The sequence below is a fragment of the Rhea pennata genome, chromosome 6, assembly GCF_028389875.1.
Source record: "Rhea pennata isolate bPtePen1 chromosome 6, bPtePen1.pri, whole genome shotgun sequence".
NCBI lineage: Eukaryota > Metazoa > Chordata > Aves > Rheiformes > Rheidae > Rhea > Rhea pennata.
The window spans coordinates 20,528,215-20,553,313 of record NC_084668.1 but is presented as its reverse complement, the minus strand read 5'-3'; the positions used below and the strand labels follow the sequence as shown (position 1 = coordinate 20,553,313).

Genomic DNA, 25,099 nt, shown 5'->3' with positions numbered 1-25,099 from the left:
CTGTTTTATGTTCTCCTCAAGACTTACACAACTTCTGAATTTCCTAAAATGCAGTATCTTTAAATAGCTAAAATACTATACACCTGAAACCACTGCTATCACTGCTTCTAGCACATGATACAGACAAATGTCTGTCCTTTCCTACTGATTTCTGAGACTTTAATTGTGAATAGTCTCCATAGGTTCTAAATTTATTGAAGATGGACAACAGCCAAAGAAAGTACATGTAATTAACATCATAAAAAATATTCGCAAAACAGAAGTTTTCATAAAGAATGATATATGTTCAGAACTCCAGTAAAACTAACACTTATGATTCTTCTGCATTTTTGTTTTGCAGCTTCGAGTTTTCAAATTGGCAAAATCTTGGCCAACTCTAAATATGCTGATTAAGATTATTGGCAACTCAGTGGGAGCTTTGGGGAATTTGACCCTGGTGCTGGCCATCATTGTCTTCATTTTTGCTGTGGTTGGGATGCAGCTGTTTGGGAAAAGCTACAAAGAATGTGTCTGCAAGATCTCTAGCGACTGTGAACTCCCGCGCTGGCACATGCATGACTTTTTCCACTCTTTCTTGATTGTATTCCGAGTGCTCTGCGGAGAATGGATAGAGACGATGTGGGACTGCATGGAGGTTGCAGGTCAAACCATGTGCCTTATTGTTTTCATGCTGGTCATGGTGATCGGCAACCTTGTGGTACGTAAAGAACATTTTTGAATATTAATTCTGATGTGAAAATAGACATCATAATTTACAACTAGGCAATGAGAAAGTTTCTCATACTTCTGTTTGGAAGAAGAAAACATCTCATTCCCCTCTTGCCCGTCTCACTCATTTCCACACATTGAAGTACTCTCACTACGGGTCCAGATATTTACGAATATGCCAAACTGTCACATCAAACACTGTGTTAGGGGAATATTGCAGCTAATTTAGAGGTGCTGTTTAAATCCAAATGTCACCTAAACTACTCTTGAAAAAATAGCACTTATGTATCATCTTTTGGCAAGCCTCTTGCTGGGAGAAAAATTCTAATCGACTTTCTTACACTTAATAGATAACTATGACACATAAAACTTCTGACTTAATAAAGTACAGTGCAGCTTTTTTATATAGCGTATCTTGAATTTAAGTATTTCATTTTTTAGTCTGTTCAGGTATAAAAAACAAAAACCAAATCAATAGAGTGACTGGACTTCCATCCTGTAAGTGTATTTACAAGTTTCTAAATCCAAATTATACAAAAATTTTTAAAGAAAATTTTTATTTTAAGCTGGTAAGTTAATTTGCTTCATCTCCACTTGATATATATTGAATTGGTGAGATAAGATCTTTTTAGAAATCAGGATTATAATTGGAATGCAGCATTAACATTTTTTCATAGTTTTTAAGTTTCTTTTTACTGCTATTGTTTGCAATTCATTTTGAGATGCCTATAAATTATATTTCATTAACTGTCAAAATTCTCTTTGTTTAGTGACATATGGCTTATTTTTTTGTAAAAGAGAATTAAACATCAGAAAGCTAATTACGATATAATAACCGGCTTTTTTTTTAACATTCACTTCCGCATACTGTTTGAGATTCATATTGCCTCTTCCCTTCTTCTAAGTATCTGTAACTTCAGGGTTTTTTTCTGGAATTGTGAAAGCCTGCAGAATTAATCTGTGTATAAAGTAGAAGTGAGAGGTCTAATACTTTGGGAGGTACATGGGGAGATATAGATGGAGAGGTATATTTTAGATAGGATTTGAGGGTGGAGAGCTTTTTGTTTTGTAGTTTTCTTGAAATTACATCAGTGTGACTGAGAGCAAATTTTCAGTCCATCGTTTTTCTTAAATTTTGTGGAATTTTGTTCACTAGGACATAGGTTGTCTTGCCATTTTCCATATCATGACATCTCTGGATGGTCGGTGGCCTCCACTTAGTCCAAAGAAATGAAAGACTATGCTGCAGTCTTTCAAACCATTTACCAGTCCATCCCTCCAAAAAGTATAATTTTATATCAGATCAGCATATATCAAACTGTAAGTATGAAGTGACCCCTTGCTTGTAAGCTTCAGTGAAAAAGCTACAGTCTACAAGAAATGGTGTTTAAAAGAAAACAATGATGCTTGATTTTTCAGGCAATAAACCACAGTTCTCAGGTGATACTGGTGGCTAGTGTCATTGAACTGCTGAAAAATGAAGAAGTTCATTTTGATTTTAAAATCCTATATAAGAAAAAAGTGTTTCATTGTTTGTCAGGGGAAAAAAGGAGAGAAAATACAATTATAAATAATATAATTATGGTGATTAAAGGGTAAAATTAAATTTAAAATATTTCTTTTATCCTTTTTTGCCAGCCTTACAGAATTTAATATATGACCACAGAATTAATAGAAAATCACAGTCTCATGCTATTCTATTTCAAAGAATAGATGGAAAATATAGGTAGGTTGTTGTAGTGTCAGCTGACACAGGTTTCTAAAATATCTGCATTACAGAAACCTATCTAATTTTTGTAGGATTATCTAATTTTTTATTAGAGTCCAAAGAACCATTCTGCTTCAAAGAAAGCTCAAAGAGTTAAACCGTTTAGGTATTAGCTTGTCTGTTTTCATCTTCTGAGTGAATACTGATCAAAACCAGTATGGACAGGCTTTGCAATTTAAGGTGCTACATAGTTGTCTAAAATTAGGAACACTGTTTTTCAAAACAAATTATACATGAAAATTTAATTTGGCAGTATCCTGTAAAAAATATTCACTTCTCATACATTTGTATTTACTGTACAGCTGTATTCTCTCATCTTTTAGGTACTGAACCTGTTCCTGGCCTTGCTGCTGAGCTCGTTTAGTTCAGACAACCTTGCTGCTACTGACGACGATAACGAAATGAACAATCTCCAGATTGCTGTGGCAAGGATTCAGAAGGGCATAGATTATGTAAAAAAAAAAATACAAGAGTTCATCCAAAAAGCCTTTGTTAGAAAGCAGAAAGCTTTAGAAGAAATCAAAGCACTTGAAGAGCTAGACAACAAGAAAGACAGCTGCATTTCCAATCACACTGTAGTCGAAATAAGCAAAGACCTTAACTGTCTTAGAGACGGGAATGGAACCACCAGTGGGGTAGGCACAGGCAGCAGCGTGGAAAAATACGTAATTGATGAAAATGATTACATGTCGTTCATAAACAACCCAGGCCTCACGGTGACAGTGCCCATTGCAGTTGGAGAATCAGATTTTGAAAATCTGAACACAGAGGAATTTAGCAGCGAATCTGATATGGAAGAGAGCAAAGAGGTAGGACCTTTTATACTTTGACTTTTAAACCACATATTGTAGTCACGCATTTATGTATGTGTTAATTTTACTTTTTGTATTGTTTAAAAAGCTATCTTATCCCATGTAAATATCCTATAATTTTATATTCTCTTATTTTTGTAAATATAATTCAAGAAAAATGGTATGGTAATTAACCCTATGCGATGATACACTAGGTGTCCTTAGATTTTACACATTTATAGTCTATTTATTAGCATTTGGAAGTTGTTTACCTTTCAATACAGTTATTCTTTCATAGTATATGAGATTTTAGGACTTGCACACATTTCATAAAGCATCCTTTCTGTAGTATTTAGAACATGATTAGAATTTATGGAATGAGAGTATTGCAGAAGGCTAAGAGTTTATAGCTTTGTATATGTAATCAAATATAAATAGAAAAATAAAATTGTATTTTTCTACATTTAGGGTAGTTCTAAAAAATGAACCCTGAAACGTCATGAATCAATGACATATTTTGCATTATCTAAAAACTGTTGTGAGCAATATCAATGTAGATTTGGGGTCCGAGGACTATGGCTGGCTGGCATGAAGTAATTCAGATACCAACATCATCACGGTAAAGCAGTACCTCAAGAAGTTATCCTGGAGAGCAGAGAAACTGCATCTTGTAGTGTATATATGCATATCGGAACAGTTTATTTGAAAGCCTTATGCTATTGTTATTGTATAAAGAGACAGAAATTGTTTTAAAAAACAAGAAGCCAAGTGCCTCAAAATGTAAGCGGCTCACACACTAGAAGTGAACATGCAGAGGTGATAACGGTATTCAAGGAAAAATTTGTATATTGGGGTTACTGTGAAATGTACCTGCAAGTTCATAAATGTATTAGCAGAATATAACTATTTTCAATTCCATTAGAAATCCAGAAAATGTGAGATTTAAGGAATCAAGAAGCTTGGATAGATATACCTTGAATTAAATAACGTGTTGTAATAGTGTGATGACACATTGACAGAAGTGGGTTTGTTTTCTATAAAGCAAGCCCTGCTATAATGAAGCCCTGCATTCATAACTGTATCACAGCAGTATAGCTGCCATATTTTCAAACACTGCTGTATTCCTCAGTAATAACAAAATACATCACATATGATTTATGGATAGCTATGATCCAATTAATCATAGTATGCTTATTTGCCTAGGCAGAACATAGTGTATGGGTTTATTTATGACTGTAAAGGAGGTTACTTTGCATAACAATAGTAAAATTAAGAGCAAAACATTTTAGTCTGTCTGATTGAGTTGCTCAGAGATAAACATTTTCAGTACAAATCAGTAAGACAGTATAGCAGTATACCCATGGCAATTTAAGAATATAAGAAATGCAGAGTTTGTAAGGTGGTGTAATATACTTTATTAGATCAGATGTATGAAAAGGCTAAGATTTTAGAGTGATGCTGGGTCCCAGAGCTAAGTTTTTTTTTCATGTCAGCTGATCTAATAAAAGTTAGTTGCATTTTCCAGTGAACCTTTAGCAAGGTTATCTAAGTCTTTTGATACATAATGTTATTTCTTTAAAATGAATCTTCACTCTATATTTCCTGCTTTCGTTGTGGTTAATTTTGTTAAATACAGTGATGAATCCTTTTTTTAGTTCCACCTTATGAAGTTCTGTGACTAAAAATTTGCTCAATATGCTATTTTTTAGAAACTGTGCAATATGCATTAGAGAATTAGGCTTAAAAGATGAGCAGATGCTAAGTGGTGGTTACATGACATGTTGGGCTCAGCAGTAAAGCTGGATGGAGACCTTCTCATCCACACCTGGCTCCTGACCTCCAGCAATCTTTACAGTGTTTTGCATTTCTATAAGACACATCATGGAAGTGATATAAATTAAACAATATCCTCCAATAGGTATTTTTTATTTCTTTCTGTGTTTTAAGACAGATTGAGGGACTCAATTTACAGTGTACCCCATATAGTACAGTTGACGAGACAACAAAATGCAATTCAAAAGTAGAAACTATTTTCCCTTGGAAGTGAAAATATGATGCAAGTACACCTTAAGAAAAAAGAGTAAAAGCCCTCCTGGGCTGAGTTCAAAATGACATACTGATTTCCCACAAGACTTTTACAAGTCAACTGCTCTATACATTCCAATCTTCACTTGGCTCAGGTATCATGTTTTTTTCTTCTAAGGCCACTCTGAAGTTTCAGGACCAAACAAAATCAAAAGGGATTTTGCCTGTGTTACAAACTTTAGATGTATCAGTATGTCTTTAGGTAGAGAAATTAAATCCATAAAACAGTGTAAGAAATTTAAAAGTGAAAGTTTCAGGTAACTATAGGAAATTGGCCAGTGTGGACAGTATATATATTACAAGCTTGTAGAGAAATTCTAAATGCGGATTAGTTTAAGATTTCCACGGAGCCTTAAGATTTCCATGGAGTGTAATAATCACCACCATTGGAAAGATGAAGTAATAGAGCTTCTCTCAAGTTTGGCTTTCAGACAGCTGCTTAGTGATAACTGTTTGACATATAATTGTGCATATAATGAACAGTAGCTAGTAAAGAAGGAATTTCATACTGGTACCCTGAAAATTGTGAATTCCATATTCATTTCAGTTTCCGTTCATTCCTCCTGAATGGTTTCTATAGAAAAGATGAAGTGCTTTTTATCATATGTATAAAAATGCAACAGCTTTGATAATACCTGAACAGGTATTCTGATACGTGACAGGAATTTGTGACAATTCCTATCATTCTCGTACCTAGTCAACAGTCCTGTTGCCTTCTGATTTCCTTTTAAGGATGATAAAGAGTATATTAGCCCAGTGCTTACATTGCCTCTATAGAAAAGTACACCATAATTCACTTTATTTTGATTTTCAATCGATAGGATCAAGACAGCACTCCTGCTAGGAGAAGGTCTGGTGTGCAAAAGGACGAGTAAGGGATGGTGCAGAACTTTCTTTCATTCAAATGTGACAGTATTAAGCACCCTCAGGAGATATCTCCTTTAATAAGACCTTTTTTTGTATTTTTTTAACAGCAGAAATATGGGAACCTAGATCTGCAGAGGTACTATAAAATTAACCATTTCTTCTGGTGTCTTGCTGATTGCCAGTGATGTTAAGAGGAGCAGTTAAAGTAACTTTGGCTCCAATAGCAGGTCACGATAGAAGGCAGGGCGAGGGAGGATATATTCCCCTGAATATACCAGGAGCAGGTAACTACATTAGTAATTATGACTGCTGGTGAGTGCAGAACAAATTCAAAATTTTCCTATTTTTATTACCACATAATTACAGTACAAAATACCTCTAGACACCAAGTTTGTTTTAGAAGGCTGACTCCTTTCTTTTTTTCTGATTCATAGAAACAATCTATAATTAATAGTTAATAAATAAGTAACTTTCCAAATCTGCCAGAATGTATGCTGGAACCTGGGTGCAAGTTCTAGATGTAAACAAGATCTTTCTAATACTTATCACTAGAAATTAAGGGAATCTGTGTTTGGATGAAATATAGCAAAACCATATGATAAACTAAAAAAATGCAAACCCACACATCTATTACTTCTGACTAACATATTACAACAGCAGTTTATTTCAGGGGAGAAGATTCCCCTGGCTTCAGATATCACATTTTCTCTTTCACCTGAGCTACTCTATCTTCAATATGTACTTGACAGAGGGTTCCTAAAGGACTCCAGACTATATTACGTGAGTCAGGTCAGAGCTACCGAGGGCAAGCAGTGCAATGGAATATGCAAAAAGGAGGTTGTGCTTTCCAGATTCTTTAACTTTTTAACATCTAACCTGATGCGGTACTTACTGCCTTTTTGTATCTTGGCTTACAAATTACATTTGATTTCTCCCAAGACACATTCTTCCTAGAGATCTTCTAGCATTTTTTAAGTTTGTACTTTCAAAAAAGGCCATTTATTTGCATAATTTGTGATAAATTTACATCACATATTTGAGGTAATATGAGTGATTGTCTAACATGGTGAAACTGCATTGAACACGAATTCTTTTATTACTTCAACACTTGACACAATACACACATATTTATGTTCTTGTGTTCTTAAATTAATATTACATCTAGGTAACTTAAGACAATTAATAATGTCTTTCTTTTTAGTAGACTAGAACATTTCTTTTGTAATTGTCTGCCTGTTTTGCTAAGAGACTCCCATGAAGCATTTACGTACTGCATACTAATCCTAAAACTTGATAAAATTAGAACCAGTAAGTTAACCACTCATGCGAAAATGCCCAGTCAGGTATAAATGGATAATGAGAAACTACACATACAAAACTTAAGCTTTGGAGGAGGAAGAGGATTTATCTTACAGATATTAAAAGTTAAGTACCTGAATGACAAGAACATTTGATATGTACTTTGAAGTGAGACAAATGAGGATTTTGTTAGTATCTTCAGTAAGCAGAGTTGTACTAGCCAACAAATAACCATCAGAAATAACAAAGTTCTGGTCTGAAAAGCAAAGATACTCAAGATAATTCATTTTAATAAGAAAGTAAGAAGTAATAGAAAGGGGATAACATGGTGCTTTTTGAAGTTTATCTCAGCATTATAGATGCTTATGTTTATATTACAAACTACGCCTGCTAATCAGCGAAATGAATGGACTATGTTCATTTTAGCAAACATCAGATTCCAGCTATTGTACTTTGTACCAGTTAACAATTGTTCAATAGATCTGAATTACAACTTTATTCCTAAAGTTTTGGACTTCAATATGGAAAAATAACATTAAGGATGTCCTTCAGTCACAGAAAGCTGATCTCAAAGGGGAAGAAATACAAATATCTAAGGGCCTAAATCAGTCAGAATTCCAAAAATCTTTATCAGAACTTTAAGAATGTCTATAGAATAACTATAAATCATTCAGATTGGAGAAGTAAGTCCAGTTAACTTTTGAAACCACAACAGAAAGCTTTAATAAAAATCAAAAACATCCTTCATCATCTAGTCCACTGAATCTGCAAAACAGGGAATAAGAACCAGTTTTCTGACTGGCTTCACTAGTGCATTTGTCTTAAAATTTGTCTTAAAAGCTTAAAATTTTAGTAGCCTACTTCATGAAATAAAAAGATTGGAAGAAAAACATTGTTACGTTCCTGAAAGTTGAGAATTGCTACAAGATCCCAATAAATGTTTTAACAAAAATGTACCCAGTAGGGATTTGATGAATTCACTGGCATACTTCTGACAACATTTCCTTAAAAATATCCTACGAGCTGAACTCCCATTTTCCTCAACTGACCATTTCAGAGTCTGTAGCTTAAAAAATCACAGATTCTCTAAGTTGTGGACTAGCTGTGTTGATGGACCACTCTCCAGATACTAATCCAATTCTCCTCTTTTGAAATAACCAGAGAGAAATTACAGAGTCAAAAATACACAGCATACTAAATCTAAAATAGATACTTACACAGTAAGACATCTCATCACGTTTAATTATGAACAGAATTTACAGAGAACTGTTTACTTTTATCGCCATCCATAAGTTTCATTGCTATTAGTAGAGGGCAGTAGAAGAACAGGAAGATATTCTTCTTCTAAGTATTTTGCTTACTGTACGGATTCATTTTTGCAAGTAGAAGAGATAATCACAGAGTCAATTAATTGAAGACCCATATGTTAAACTAAAAAATACTAAAACTTCAATTAAAATGCATTAAGCACTACATAAATTCTGGAATACTTTCCAAATCTGCTAAGCATGTCTTTTTGAATTTAATTCATTGATTTATCCATGAAGCACAATTTCAGAGGGCAGATAATTGGCTCTAGTTCCTGCAGTTCTTATTTCTCTAAAATAAACTAACAAAGGCTTTGTAGAAAGGTTTGTTGAACACTTCAGGTGGTATGTATTTCCCTTTTTGCCAGCTGATCATAAAATATTTAATAACTGTGTTTTAATTGTGTTAAAACCATGTTTGAATTAGAGATTCCAAAAAGAAGAAAACTAGAGATCCTGTGTCTTGAACTTCACTGCCTACCATTCTTACTTCTCACAGGGGTAAAACCAAGCTGGAGCAATCAAGAATGCAGCTCTGGTGCTTTTTAACCAGGTAGAGCAACGTGTCACCACTTTTACACAGGTTACCTAAGCAAGTTATACATATATATGTATATATATATATAATCACTTTTTAATGGATTTTGACTGGCCTGCATGCTACTCAGCTACGTTCCTTCCCTATCCATTGCAAGACAGTAGAAATGTGCACAGCTGCTCTCTGCTGAGTCTCATGACTCACATCACAGCATGGTCAGGTGGGATTGGCAACCCCAACATACATTTAACTCTGCTAATGAGTTTTCTGGATATTTTAATAAAGTCTTCAGCAATAACTGCATGCTCTACAGGTTTTTAAGTATGGATCATGAAAGTCCTGGAATGTTAAATTTTAAGGAGGCTAAAGAAAAAAGGGAGCATGCACAGTTTTTAAAATATAAAAACAACCCTTTTTGATTCAGCCCTTATAAATGTATATATTTAATGAACCATGTGCTATGTGATTTATGTAATGATTGCTGCCACACTTCAATTTCATAACGTGTAGCATTTAAACCACTGCAGGAGCTACTTGCCTAAAAAAATTACATTGTTACACTTTTAAATCGGCACTGCACTGTAATGCAAATCCTAAAGATGCTACAAACCATATTTGTATTCATTTGGGCAGTGCATATCTTGAGTTTTATAAAACTGTAAGCACAGCAAAAAGTTACACAAAGTAAATAAATCCCTCCTAAAAAACTCTCAAGGAAGAGCCCATTCTACAAATATTCTTTTCTTAAACTTCACTGAACAGAACCACTGGCGTGAAATTAAACTGCTTCATAAATATTTGTATTTTCGAATGTATATCACGATATCATCTCATGATCATGAGATCTGTGACTTTAGTCAGTGTAAACTAGAATGACTATGAAGTAGTTAATGTTATTTTTATAAAAAAGCATGTATATTTACCCTATTCCTTTTCATTATAGGCAAATATATTCTCCATTGTAGCATATCTGGCAGAGCCTTCAGGAACAAGGATAACAAATATTACATAGGAACTAAAGTCATATGAAGCTATGAAGGTCAAATTATCCTAGTATGCCTTGGCCTCAAAATTTTGTCGGGATTGAGATTTCAATCCTGCAGCTGGATTCAAAGAAGTTGCATTCAGACAGAGTTTCACTGGCTTCAGAAGGACATCCAAGTGGTTCCATCTGTACGGTTGTTTAGTATATCATGATCTAGCCATATTATAATGTAGTATAAATTGGCTGTTAGATGCCAAAAGAAATTCATTATGCTGTATAGTCTGAAAAGTCTCAGATTTAACTGATTAAATTGTAAACCAAGATATGCTTAAAGTAATTCAAATATCAAATAATGCTCTAGGGATAGAGGTTTTTTAAGTGGTTTTCTTTGTATTATATAAAAGTCAAATATCATAAGATTTGAGATTTAAAGTCAGTTTAGAGTCATTTTGTAATCAGTGAACTTGTTATATTTTGTCCCTCAATTACAGTGCAGCTTTTAAGATTCAAAGGTAAAACCACATGGCTGAATTACTAACGACAATTTATAATGGCTGAATCCCTTTATTTATTTTACTGTCACTTGAATCATGAAGCGATTTGTAAAGCTTAAAATTTTAGTTGCCTACTCCTGCTCTTATTGAAGTCTAGAATAAAATCAAATAAGAGCAAGACTGGGTATTAAGTGAATGCATTTTATTGTAAATGGGCGCATTAACATGCTGGTGGTCAAAGCTTGTTTTAATGATTTAAGCTGTTGAAATCAAGAGATGCACTACTCTGAAAGGATAGTACAGAGACTGAATATATATGTTAACCAAGTATTTGGGTTGTTGATGAAGCATTATTTTTATCTGTAATATTCTATACAACAATATTTATAAGACCCTTTTCAGAATAATATATTCCCATCAAGGTAGTCTGTTTTGGATTTTTATTTTGTTGTGTGATTTCCACAGTATTGCTCAGGCTTCCGCTCTAGTCAAGCATGTTGTTTTGCTGATTCAGGGCTTGAGAATGCTGCATCACAAGCAAGTGCTTTGAAAAGTGTCTTTATAGAGGAAAATACAATATTGCTGGAGATGCAAATAAGTATTTATAGGGCATGGTGTGTTCTAGAGGCTGATGATGACCATGTACATGAAGTGAAAAGAAGACTGTGTAATCTATCATGTATCTTGAATTTCCTATTATTTTATTAGTTTTACTGCTAGAAGAAAACAGATCATTAAAAACTCCTTATTTAAAATGCAGCAGTTCTTTCCTAAGTTAGAGCCTTGAAGCAAAGAAGAGGAGTTTTATTAACTTCATGGAATTTTTTTATATTGTGATTGTTTGAGATTATTTGAAAAATAATGAAGAACATGATATAGGAATTGTAATTTTTGTTTTTCCTAACTCTAAACTGCACTTCTGCCATTTGCTTTTAACAACTATGCTGACAGGACTATCTGCAACAGATATTGCATGGGGAGAAGCAGTTAAAGAATTGACTTTGCTTTTTAAATGGCAATCATATACATTAATACTTGATTCTAACTACGAACCTTTATCTTGCTACTATTAAGTCAGTCATTGAATTAAATTATTATGGATTAGGCCATAAATTAGTTTTAATTTACCTTCCTTAATGTGTCAGGTTACTGTTTTCATAATATTCAGTTTTCATTTATTGAAGAAGTCTCCATATTCACTGACAAGATTCAGACATTTTACTTTGTAGTATTACAATGATATATACTACAAGAACATATTCACCAATTGTATTTATTTCTTAAGAGCGAGCCTTATGTGAGGATAATACAGGTGGTGGCTGATAGTGCTTAATACAGTGTCCAGTAATGTGCATTTTAATCTGTAAGTGTACAGCCATTTGAGTTTTAAATACGCTATGTAAGAGATACACAATATTTTGTTTCAGAAATATTGATCTACACGACTAGTAATGAAACTATTCCGTTTAGATACTGTAACTATTTTACACATATGAATTTTGGAATTATAGCAGGAAGTGCAGCATGAAAAGGGAGGCATGATACCCTCATGTTCACTAAGCAAAAAGTAAGCACCGAAAAGATCCAAATCTCAATGTATTCATCCAAACCTTTCCACATTTGCCATCATGGTTTTGTGTGTATGGCAGATTATCATATTTAAAAAGAAAAATAATGTTTTTCAAAATAATACCAGTGTTGTTGTCAGACAACACAAGTCTTTTTTTTTTTTTTTTCTCTCCGTCATCATGCAGCTACAGCTTGTAATCTGAGGGGTGACTAAACCTATGTCAATTCACGACCATGATGTGTGCGTGTGAAGGGCTGCTTCTTGCAACATAACTCCGCAATTACCTGTCACCCAACTTAAGTTTTTTTAAACCTCATTCATCATATATAAGAATTGAACATGAGGGAGCAATTGCTTAGCAGACTATATAAAGACACATGTTCCATTTGCTTCATTTCCTATAGAAAAAAACCCTTAGCTCCCAATGCATTTTTCCTAAAGGACTCTGTTTTAATTGAAGAATTAAATAACTAGCTTTATCTGCATCAGTGTTTTGGGGAAAGAGATTCTCTCTCTGAAGGAGAGAAGACAGAGAAATATCTCTTGCAAAAAATATTATTATTGGTAGCATAATTATTCAAATCATCTGAACACTGATTAAATAATTTTTATACTACAGAAATTTCACAATATTAAAAATCAAGTGTGGGAGATACTTGGTATTAATCATTCTCTCAAAAAAATCTGTATAAACAGCTCTCAAATAGGCTAAAGAGAGTGATCAGATCTGCTTGGCTAAAATCATATCCTAATTGATGACCAAACGCCCATTTGTTACCTAGGCCTATTAAATTTATATTATTTAAGTTAAAGCTTCACTTTGGATACTCCTCTAAATTCCTATGAATTACAGATACATGATATAAAATAGAAGTATTTCACTGCCGTGCTTTCTTTAATATTGCTCTCTTCTTACAAGTCTTATTTCACAATAAACAAGAATGTATTTTGGATGAAAGCAATTAAAGATGCAAAGAGTACTGGCAACTGAAAAAAATTACAATCTCTGTGTCCAATTCCTGCATTAGTTGTGTGCATTTTTCGTAGATCTGTCCCTTTAAAATATGCTTTCTTAAAAGGAGAAAATTATGGACAGCCTTGCATGACTGATGACCAGTTTAATTTGGTCAAATTTCAATGCATTTAATAAAAAAGTTACTTAATTCAAGCCGCTTTATAGCACTCTTCAAGTGTTGCTGTTTTCAGATCTGAAAGCACTGTTACCTCACTAAAGACTATAGCATTTGACTGCACACAAAAGTAGTAAAATGATAGAGTAATTCAAATTGGAAATGACCTCAGGTGCTCTCCTACTACGCAGGAGATTGGAATGCAAAGTAGAAATTTAGGAAGAGCTGGCAATATGTGCTTTCAGAAGGACTGCCGTTAAATTTACATTTTTTAATCAAAATATGGTATATGTTTGAGAAAACATTATTGGTAGTTGACAAGAAGATATATGTGGAGCATTCTGTTGGTTTGATCATTCGCCATGTAAACCAGCACAGCAAATAAAAACAAGTAACTCAAGAGTGTAGTATATGCAAGTTGTCCGGTTTTAATACTACTGAACCTTCATTTTGGAACTCTTATACCTGGATCAGGTTGGTAGCCAAATTGTATGTAATTGCTTCCTTTGAGAAGATAACCTGGGAATCAGAACAACACAATATACATCTTAACACCATATTTTTACTTACAGTAATGCATATCTATTGGTATAAATCTAGTATTCTTCTTCAAAAGTTAGAGATTGGCATGATTTGATTCAGTATCATTTTTACAAAATATGTCTCTAATAAGAAAAAATTGTTTTGTGGAACTTTACTTGCAGAAACTAAATGCATCCAGCTCATCTGAAGGCAGCACAGTTGATATTGCCCCTCCTGGAGAGGGTGAGCAAGCAGAGATTGAACCTGAAGAAGCTCTTGAACCAGAAGCCTGTTTTACAGAAGGTTGTACAACAAGTGTTGACTTAAGAGATACACTAAAAATACAGCACTGCTATTAGGCATAATTAACTTCTTGAGACTGTCAAGTCTGGTGAACCTTCATGACCTCAACAACCAAAAGAAAACACTCTTAGTCCAGAATGCTGAAAATTAGATGCCAAAACAAGGGGTCCCTAGGCTTTGAGTAGTTTTACGTGCTTGGCCGCTCAACACATTATGGAACTGTTAACTTTTCTATTCTTAAAATGCTTTTCAGTTAGTTGAAAGGGCCTCTGGATTTTGGAACAACTCTATTTCTGTGAGAAAATGTCCATCAACAGAACAGTCATAGGTCAGCAGGCACAAATACCAGGGTATTTTGGATAGCATTTGCTCATAATTATTTTTAGTATCACATCTGCTTTCACTTCAAATTACTTATTATCTAAATTCAGATACTCACCATCCTATAAAGGGGATTCCAATGTTACATTTTAAAAGTTATTATAACATAAGTAAAAGTTAATACAAATGTTGATAACTGATAGAGTAATTATTAACTTTGAAACAATTTGGCTTTAAATTCTAACTTCTCTTAATTTAATGCAGGTTGTGTGCAGAAATTTCCATGCTGTCAAGTAAGTATAGAGGATGGCAAAGGAAAAATCTGGTGGAATCTTAGAAAAACCTGCTACAGCATAGTTGAGCACAACTGGTTTGAGACTTTCATCGTCTTCATGATTCTCCTCAGCAGTGGAGCACTGGTAAGTGGAAAAAAAATTGCTTCAGAAAGATCTGTTTTGATTGGAACTGTATAAAAATTTCTGCATTCCATGATTTCATAATTTATTTACTGAAACTTGGCCTGCATTTGAACAAGTTTGGTAGATTTCACACACACTTTTATTAGAGATACTTCTGGTCTGTGACACTAAGGTGGAGCAATTTTATTTAAACCAGTGTAGCTCTGCTCAAGATTAAATTGTTTGCTAATTACAGAATGTTAGTCAGGAGATCTGGGAATAGAGGACTTTTGTTAACTGTGAGCATACAGCTAAACGTATGCCCCTAATACCTGTGGAATCATTACCTCATTCTATTCCTTTTTTGGAAGCAGGATACTGGGAAGTGAGTGACACAGCAAATTAAACCAAACAACTGTTCTCTGACAAGCCTTACACTACCCACCTTTCCTTTTAAGCAAGCTGAACATTTGGCACACTATCAATGTGCATACTGTACATTCTAGCAAATGCATTCAGTATAAACGTTTCAGTTAACATTGCCATTTAAGCTGGCTTTTAGATAGAAGTTTGGTTGGGATGGAAGATGGACAGATAATCTCCCTAACTGCTTGCTAGAAGACAACATACATCTCTGCGGCTGGTTCTGTAAAAGAGGTTTTGGGTATGTGAAAGTTTCTTAGTATCACAGTGGAGAAAAAAAAAATCATGCTTCTATTTATTTCCTCATTCAACAGTAAAATAGGATACATATTCAATACACTTTACTAGGGAAACCCTAGACAAGATAGCAAATACAAAGTTGCTCCAATTTGTAGTATGGTTAAAGACATGAAATAAGTAAAATAAAAGGATGCAGAAGAACAATGGGAAAAATAATACTTTGCCGTCTTTATTTCTATCATTTATATACTGTGAAATATTAGTAATACCTGAAATTTTTTTCTTCATAGGCTTTTGAAGACATATATATTGAACAGCGCAAAACTATCAAGACCATGCTGGAATATGCTGACAAAGTTTTTACGTATATTTTCATTTTGGAAATGCTTTTAAAATGGGTAGCATATGGTTTTCAAATATATTTTACTAATGCCTGGTGCTGGCTGGACTTCTTGATTGTTGATGTAAGTACACATAAACTTTTATATTGTAAAAATAACTAAGTAGTCTTCTGATAAAATATGAGAAAATAATTCACATTGTATAGTTATACTACTGCATTGCCAATAGCCTGTATTATCTGGAAGTGTAATTTCAAGTACGTTCATATTTGAGAAGGAAAAGAATGGCTGGCCATCATTAGTGTTAAGTTTTCATGGTTCATTTCATAACCAGGACGAATCAAATTTAAGGTTTTATGGAAAAAAATTGTTTTGAAACTTTCAGGATATTTTTACTGGGAATCTCATCATATGATCTTGTTCCTTAGCAAATACAACACTACATTGTTTTCTGTAAGATTCTTCTGTGACCATTGCAACTTTGCAACTAAAATGAGACATTTAGTCCAGATTTCACCTGAGGTTTCAGAACTTCATCCCTCACCAACTAACTATCCGGTTATCCTTTTTAGTAAAATGGAGAGAAAGACAGTGACTATTGGGTCTAAAAATTTAGTTGTTTTTAATTGGCTGACAAAGTGCAATAGTTAAGTCAGCTATGACTTGGCAGGGTTTCTGATAAAAGGAGAAGTTTCTTGGCTGCCTTCCCAGCTGTGATATACTTCTGTGCAAAGGCCTTGCTTATGTTGTCAGAAGGGATCAAAGCTGATTTTACTCCCAGAATATTCTGGCCTCCTGCCTTCACGTATTATATCTGACCCAGTTCACTGGCTATAGAAGTCTTCAGTGCAGAACTGAGTAAGCATTGTAAGGTAAATTCTCATTTACAGTTGTTTCTGCCCAAGCTATAGTATTTCTTTAATTTGTATAAATTCTGGTCCCATATATACTTTTTACTTGTATATCTACAATAGAAATGTGTCAGATATATGACTCCTAGAGGAAAAAAAAATAGCTAGATTGGCACATAACACATAAAATGGAAGACCTTTTTTTTTTTTTTTTTTTTTTTTTTTTTTTTTTGGCAATTTATACTGTTAATCTCCAGCCCTCTCCTGGATATCTACAGTAGTATGGAGCAGTGTGAATGTGTGTGGTTTTCTTAAGAGGATGATAACACAGAAGATAGATAGATGTTGCCTTCTAGGGTTACATTAAGCAGGGAATTTACTTTAGATAAACTACAACTCATGTTTTAATTATTCTTTTTTTAACATAAACCTAAACAGATTATTCTGATCCATACTCCACAGTTTCTTAATAACAGTAAAGCATCATAGATTCTGTTACTTCAGAAGGCTCTCAGAATTATAAAGATCATCATCATAAGAAAAGCAGCTTATTTTGCCAACTTTCTTCCCAGATTTCTTAATTTTATAAACATAAGTATGATCAACAAGAGCAGAAATTTCTACCTTTTAAGAATTACATTCAGTGTTCCAGAAAGTTGTAAAAAATATCTTACTGTGCCTAAGGCACATTCAGCAATTCTTTTTTGCTGAACACCGTTGCTGAAACAGCACTTGCAAGAAATACGTGAACTCATACTATCTTCTTATAGAAGAGAAGGGAGTCTACGCTGCTTTAACAGAGACTTTAAACAGGTGCAATGTAGTGGATCTACTTATATTCTTCCAGTAGTGCGAAAACACTAGTGAGCCCTTATTCATTAGAAGTGACTACAGTTAATCAAATTGTTTAATTCCATCACCTAAAAATGTTCCAGAATAAACAGTGATAGTCCTTCAGGGTTTTGACCTTTAATATATTATGTACCCGAGTTTCTCACTGCAAGAAATATCCATAGTTGCCCTCAGTGATTGTGTCCAAATTAGATTTTAATGATTACACAAGGAAAGGGCAATTTGTCACTACTAATGTTCAAAACTTTTTATTTTTTTTAAGATAATAATTTATATTAGAAGATCAATATGTGTCCACATTTTTGGATATCTTTTGCCCCCAAGGATTTTGGGGGTAAAAATTCTCTCCAGCATTTTGAGTTACTTTTCACTTCTTAAAAACACTGCATCCATTCCTGTTTATGGTCATTTTAACAGAACAGGTGACAGATGACCAAGCTAACAAAATTCAGAAAATCAAAGCAGTACAGAATGGAGTTTGTATTAAATTCATATGTTATATATATTATAGAATTAATACCAAAGAATTCCAAGCAAATCATTGCCTGTCATTGGACTGTCCTCCAGAGTCACGTTGTTTATAATAGATGAAATATTTCCCTGTGAAGTAACTAATAAGAAAGAGAAAGCACAAATAAGGCAGAATGACTTGCAATTAGAACTGAAAAAATGGAAATAAACCCAGTGTCACTGAAGTTACAGGAGCTACAACTATTTAAGTAACTTGTGTTTAAGAAAGACAGCTAGACATTCTAGACACAGTGCTACTTTGGGAGAAAAGGTATAAATGAAGTAGCCATTAATGTGGCTTCAGTTCTAAAAGAAGTACCACACTCTCCTAGCAAGGGATACATTTAATTTTTTTTGTATTTCATTATTTTTAATCCACAAAATGTGTTGTCTTTTCACCGCTTTTTATTTATTCATGTTCACATCTCGATTTCTTGTCAATGTGAGTGAATCACACTATTAAAAATGCACAGAATTCCATGTTTTGTTATCTCTGAAACATACTAATTGTGGTTAAGGAAATAAAGGAACCTTTCTCACGGCAGACTCACCGAAGAAATAACTCATATTAAATCTGCCTTGTAATGACATAAACAATAATATTATATCCTGTTACTGGAAAGACTTGAGTAAGATTTTCTTCTTAATATGCTTAGAAGTCACAGCAAGTTCCTTTACACGTTTATCCATTACAGTAATAAAGCAAGCTTTTCCTATGGTAAAAAGACAGTACATCCTGATACGTAATCCAGTTGCAAAGTATAGTGATGTGAAGTAATTAAAATACTATTTTCAGTTAGATTAACTTGCATAGCAAAATAGTAAGAAACAGCCAGTCTCTATCTGCTCTCAGACTGTCCTTCTGAGACATGATCTTGTAACTCTTGTGTTTGTGATTCATATAATTTTTCTTTATCAATACAATTAACATGGGAAACCATTCTCTCATACAAAGGGCAAAACCTTTACAGCCATACCAGTGAATGCATATTCCTTTACACTGATTTATTTGAAGAACGCTCTAGACTGAGGTACAGAAGCAAAATTTTGGTGGATTCTTTCAAAGATTGAAATATGCCTGTGTTCGTTCATGCGTCTTCTGGGCTTTTTGTGATGAAACCAAAATAAAATGAGAAAAGTAGGGTATGTCCCTACCTGTGTCTCCAAAATTGCCAAAAAGCAAGCAAATTAAATTATTTCACATTATCTTTTTAAATGAATTCCATTTGAGAAACAGAAATTAATCACCCCTCCTCATAATAAAAAATCCATCAATAGGGATCTTACTACTGTTGTAGATTTTAAAGCAGTTACTGTTACAATGCCAGCATCTGTTAGTACCTATCACATAGATTCCAGAATATTTTCCTATATTTAGAAAAAACAACTTGTCAAGAATGTTGTCAGGAAAGTTAGAATGTGACACCTCCGTCAATATCTAATACTCTGGGCAGGTGCTACGATCTTAGCATTTGATTTACAGTTAATATAATAACTGCTTATTAACCACTTAGTCATTATTAGTCATTATAGATGTTAATAATATTGTAAGCAGTTAATAAACTATACTTACATACTCAGAATTTTAAATTGCTCGAAAGTTTGAATCTTAATGAAATCAATGAATATATGGCTCTTCTGTCACTTAGCAATTTCTGAAATCTTCACTAGGTATGCTTCTATCTGAGCATTATGTCCTATCCATCTATAATAGATATTTAATAGCTTTTTCTATTTTTTCAAATGTCCCTTCATATTACTTCTTGCCTTTCCAGCTAGGTATGAAGTTTTTAGGATGGGGACGATTTTATGTCATGATAAGCAAGAGTGCTGTTTGTCTATTTGTCACTGTTATCTTCTGTAGATTGAACATGTATTCTTGCTAAATAGAGTCGAACAATCTGTATAATAATACTTTTTCTGTTTTTTTATAGGTCTCATTGGTTAGTCTGGTAGCCAATGCTTTGGGCTATTCTGAACTTGGTGCCATTAAATCGCTTAGGACATTAAGAGCTTTAAGACCTCTACGAGCCTTGTCACGATTTGAAGGGATGAGGGTGAGATAAAACGAATGAGCTTGAATTGACATACACATAAAAAAACTCATTCAAAACTCGTGTCTCCTGTGAAGAACTTCTGAAAGGGAATATATGCAAAAATGTGTGGGAAAGGACCTGTCAATGTGTGTTTATATACAAGACGTACATATATTTTACTTTCTGGAGATTATACCTTGAACTGAAAAAAATCTACCTGCTCAATGTCACACAGTTTTGTTATCCCAGCTCTCTGGCTATTAAAATTTCCATTGGTATGCGGACCTCCACAGAAGATGAGGCTAGAGACATTGTAGGACAAAGGGTTTTTTTTTTTTTTTTCCTTCTCCAGTCTATTTGGAGACTTTATTTTACCAATTTCTGTAGCTGGCTTCTACTCCCTGTTAGTTTATCAGTGGTTTTGGATGGAAAAGGAAACAAAAAGACCATTTGTAGTAAAGAAGTTGACACAGTGGGGAAAAGATACAGCACAAACTAAAGCCTCCCTGTGGCTCCCTGTCTACCTGACTGAGGAAAAAATATCCCAGAATACATGCTCTAGAATAGGGAAAGATACATGAAATAAGAATGGTGTTGAAGGTGAGAGAGATCTCATCTGATCTCATCTGAGAGAGATGAGGAATTATTTTCTCAGCTAATATCCTTCACTTTGTATGAATACATCTACTGCCACCTTACCTCTACTCCTACACATCTAAATCCTTCTTTTTGAGAAAATTATTAGTTTCATATTATGCCAATCTGACCAAAAAAAAAAAAAAAAAAAAAAAAAACACTACCAGCTATCTGCTGAAACCACAGACTATGCTACTTTGTAAAAAATTAACCCATAACAAATTAACAAGGTCATGTTATTGAGAAATCTTTCACCTCAAAACAGCCAGATGCTGCAATCCACATTTATAGTTTGGTCAGAGGTTTAGTTTCCAAACAAACAGTGCTATCGCTTTCCAGCTGGGTTGAGATTGTTGATGTTTGCCAAAGTGCAAGCAACCATGTCCTGTGACACATCTATGCTACCTAACGTTCTGCATGATCAGTTTGGCAACGTACATGTAAGTAAGTCCCTATGTAATAAATAAGTAAAACATCCATTGATTTTAGAAAAGTTTGGGTTAAATTGCTGCTTTGAATACTACTACTATTTTCAAAAACATGCAAAAAATTAATTACTACAAAAAATCTACTGTAATCTCACAAATAAATATGACTTAGAAGAAAATTATTGTCCAAATATCCTGAGCTCTCTTTTAGAATAATCACAATATGTAATTAAAACAAATTGTCAGGGGGGATTCCATCTTGTCTTTTACTATCACTTGTCCGTAGAGTAGCTCAATTGTACTAAACACAGACAATTAAAAAAAAAAGAAACTCTAACAGCTGTTTGTAAGAGCAACTATAAGGCCATTCAAAACCAAGGCTTAGAGTAAATCATGTTATTAAGAAGTAAGTAAGTAAAGGGTGTTTAATTACTTCATGTCGTAAGTAGATGTTAGAATATTGCGGTGCTGGTATGCTCATCATGAGTAAAATCATCAGTAATGATAATCTGACATACAGACATTTTTATTCAGTCTTCCACATCATCATTCTTCAATCTTATTCTGTTTTATTTCTTTATTTATAGATTTTGATTTATATTGTTGGAATTTAACATTTATTTCTCTCTTTTTTCCTAGAGCACACAAATTCTAAGAATTCATCTTGCTACTAACAGGTTTTCTTTTGCTTTTGCTTTTTTTCAGACTTCTGCATTATCTTAGTTTCCATAGAATTTTATTTCTTGCTTTTTGCGATCTCATTAGTGATCACTATTGATCTTTAAATAATGTTTTCTCTTTAAATTTTATAATGAAATATTTTAACTCTCAATTTCATATTAATACTGGTTAACATGATTTTTAGTGGTTCATTAACTAAGTAGTTATTCTGTCTAATTTGTACACCAGGTGGTCGTAAATGCCCTTGTAGGAGCAATTCCATCTATCATGAATGTATTGCTGGTTTGTCTTATATTCTGGCTAATCTTCAGCATCATGGGAGTAAACCTGTTTGCTGGGAAATTCTATCATTGTGTCAACACCACAACCGATGAGATGTTTGATGTCAGTGATGTCAATAATTACACTCAATGCGAGGAACTCATAAAAAACAATCAAAGTGCTCGATGGAAAAATGTAAAAGTAAACTTTGACAACGTAGGAGCTGGATATCTTGCTCTGCTTCAAGTAGTAAGTAAATTTTTTCCTACTGAGTTCCTATTGAATTCCTATTTCCTAACAGAGCAATAAATTGCTCTATTAAAAGAAGTCTAGGACAAATGGGCAACTTAAGTTTGTTAAGCAGTGGAATAATTTGCTCTTAGCAATGATATACAGCTTACACAACAGAACCTTTAAGAAGCCTATTACCATTAATACAATTAATTCAAGGTAACACTGTATCATTAATGTTATTAGTTGTATTAATCGTATTAAGGTAAATTTCCATTCTAAGGCTAGAAAATATTGTCTCATGATGATTATAATCTTTATAACTGAAAAGGTAAGAAATCTTTCTAGTGATGCGCAATACAAACTTCAAAAATGGATTCCATGGGTCACACCTTGGTGGACAAGGCACAGAGGTCCCTGTAGCTATTACAAAGGTCCCTCCTTTCCCCTCCTTTTTGAGCTCAGTTATCTGCTAAGACTGGAGGGCAGACAGCACCTTAAATAAGGGCAGACATCCTAACCAACTGGTCTGAAGTCTGCAACTACTGTCAATAACTCAATTCAACCTTTTTCTTTGTATCATTACTCATCCAGAGCAACATCTTTTACATTCATACTCCATTAATCTAGGCATTTTTTGGCACTTTGAGGTAATTCTTCCTTTGTCAACAGCCTCGTCAAGGTAGAGTGGACTTTCTTCATGTCTATATTCATTTAAGGAACCATTTTGTAAGCCAGATGGTAAAATTAAAAATATAACAACCCTGCAGGTCTACAGCAGACACTTGTTCAGATCTGTTCTCCCAGACCTGGAAGAGGATTTGGGGAAAGGAATCATAAGATATAAAACTGTGGCATCAGATGTTTCATATAGTACGGAAACAATTATTTCTCCTGTATAAGGGGTCTGAAATCCTCTGAGAGAAGTAAGAGTCCTCCACTAGTAAGAATATGATCAACTACTAATGGACGGTTCCCAGTTGAGTGTTAGGTCTTATTAATCCGTAACACTTGTTTCTTGATTTTTGCAGATAAAGAGCACCTACTACTAAAATAAATATATTACCATTAAGAGGATATGAAAGCACAGAGACATTAAAGTAGGGGTACAATAGGAAGATGTAAAATACTTTTGTCACAAAAGATATTGATGATTTATAACTTTCACATTTCATTAACATTTTTTAGTCATTATAGTATACTATTGTGTTATAGTGTTATACTTGTGAATTATTAGAAGTCATGTTATTGTATTCCATGATACAGTCACTCTATCCATTATTATTACTCATACAAAGTATAAGTTTGTAAATTCTATTTCCCTTTCAAGTCCTTTTCCTATGCACAATGGTGCTGAAATTTATTTGTTCTAGGTACTGCCTTTTATTTATTTATTTATTTTATTTATTTGTAATAGTAGTGTAAAGACTTTAGCTCTTCCCAGGCTCCTTGACTGGGAATAGAGTTTCCAGTATCTAATATCTGAGCCAAAATACAAGCAAGCAAGCAAGCAATTGTGCTTAGACGATGTAGCTCTGCAAAATCACTTGTCTGTGACTTGACATAAGCTTCTTTGTCTGAAGAGATGTCAGAAATTTCACTGGTCTGCTACTGTTCTGATATAACCAAGTTATCTAAGAATGATCGGCTTGTCCCTTCTACCCTGAAGCAGGGGAGTATCCCTAGCTGACCTTGATTCCCCACTTAAGTACCTGGCTTGAAGAGTTTGTCTCTGCAGGCTCAGATGTGCTGAGTAGTAGTACTGAATGATGATGTTAACCCTCTAAATTCAGAACTTACTGCAACCTTTGTACTAGAGATTAAATAGAACCATGATATAACAACACTTGCCTCTGAAGATGTATACGGAATATTTTTAGTCTTTTGAGGTCTTGTCTGAATGTTGTCCATATCATCCATCTAAGCATATTAGTCTTCAATTACTACATTATTTACTACTGTGGACCTTTCACTCTTTCCTTCCTCTTCATTTTTATTTATTTTTCTTCTAATTTTTCATTATTCCCTTTTAAACTGTTCCCTTCCTCAATTTTTCCTCTGCAGAGATCAAGTGAACCTTGAGCACATATCATGTAACTTCTTCAGCAGAATGCCTCCATTAACATCCTTCCACATACACTTCTCCTGTATTAGTGCTGTTACCAAACTCTCCTCTTCTTGCAATGGTGCCATGCAAAGTGCACCAAATGGCTGTCAATTGTCACATGAGTCAGAAAGATCTGTGATGCCTAGCTCCAAGCATACCTTCATAGTAAATTTCTAAGAACTTCTGCCAGAATTGCACTACAAGATCCAGGAAGACATAACACTCCTGGAGCGCAAGTTTTCTGTTGTGAAAGCTGGCAGAATTCACTCCTGGCAATCAACGACCCAAACAGACTCTTTAGGATCATAGCTCTCCTATGTCTCCTCAGGAGATGCTCTTTACTTCTTCATTTCAGAAATTTTGTAGCTCTTTTCCTTAATTCTTGTGAAGCTTGGAAACCTTGACTGAGGGCTGTT

The 25,099-nt window shown here is 34.0% G+C and overlaps 1 protein-coding gene across 17 annotated transcripts in view; it reads left to right on the top strand.

Moving 5' to 3' along the window:
* The window catches only part of LOC134141995 (sodium channel protein type 2 subunit alpha-like), a 58,538-nt gene that overhangs the window by 25,933 nt on the left and 7,506 nt on the right, over positions 1–25,099 (top strand). For 15 of the 17 annotated variants that reach the window (XM_062578676.1, XM_062578669.1, XM_062578665.1 and 12 more), the window contains 7 exons: positions 341–697; positions 2,800–3,285; positions 14,247–14,367; positions 14,953–15,107; positions 16,040–16,213; positions 20,238–20,360; positions 22,313–22,594. In XM_062578676.1, coding sequence (XP_062434660.1) covers positions 341–697; positions 2,800–3,285; positions 14,247–14,367; positions 14,953–15,107; positions 16,040–16,213; positions 20,238–20,360; positions 22,313–22,594 — 1,698 coding nt within the window. The remainder of the gene's footprint in view (positions 1–340; positions 698–2,799; positions 3,286–14,246; positions 14,368–14,952; positions 15,108–16,039; positions 16,214–20,237; positions 20,361–22,312; positions 22,595–25,099) is intronic. The other 2 variants (XM_062578672.1, XM_062578671.1) reach the window with 1 other exon arrangement.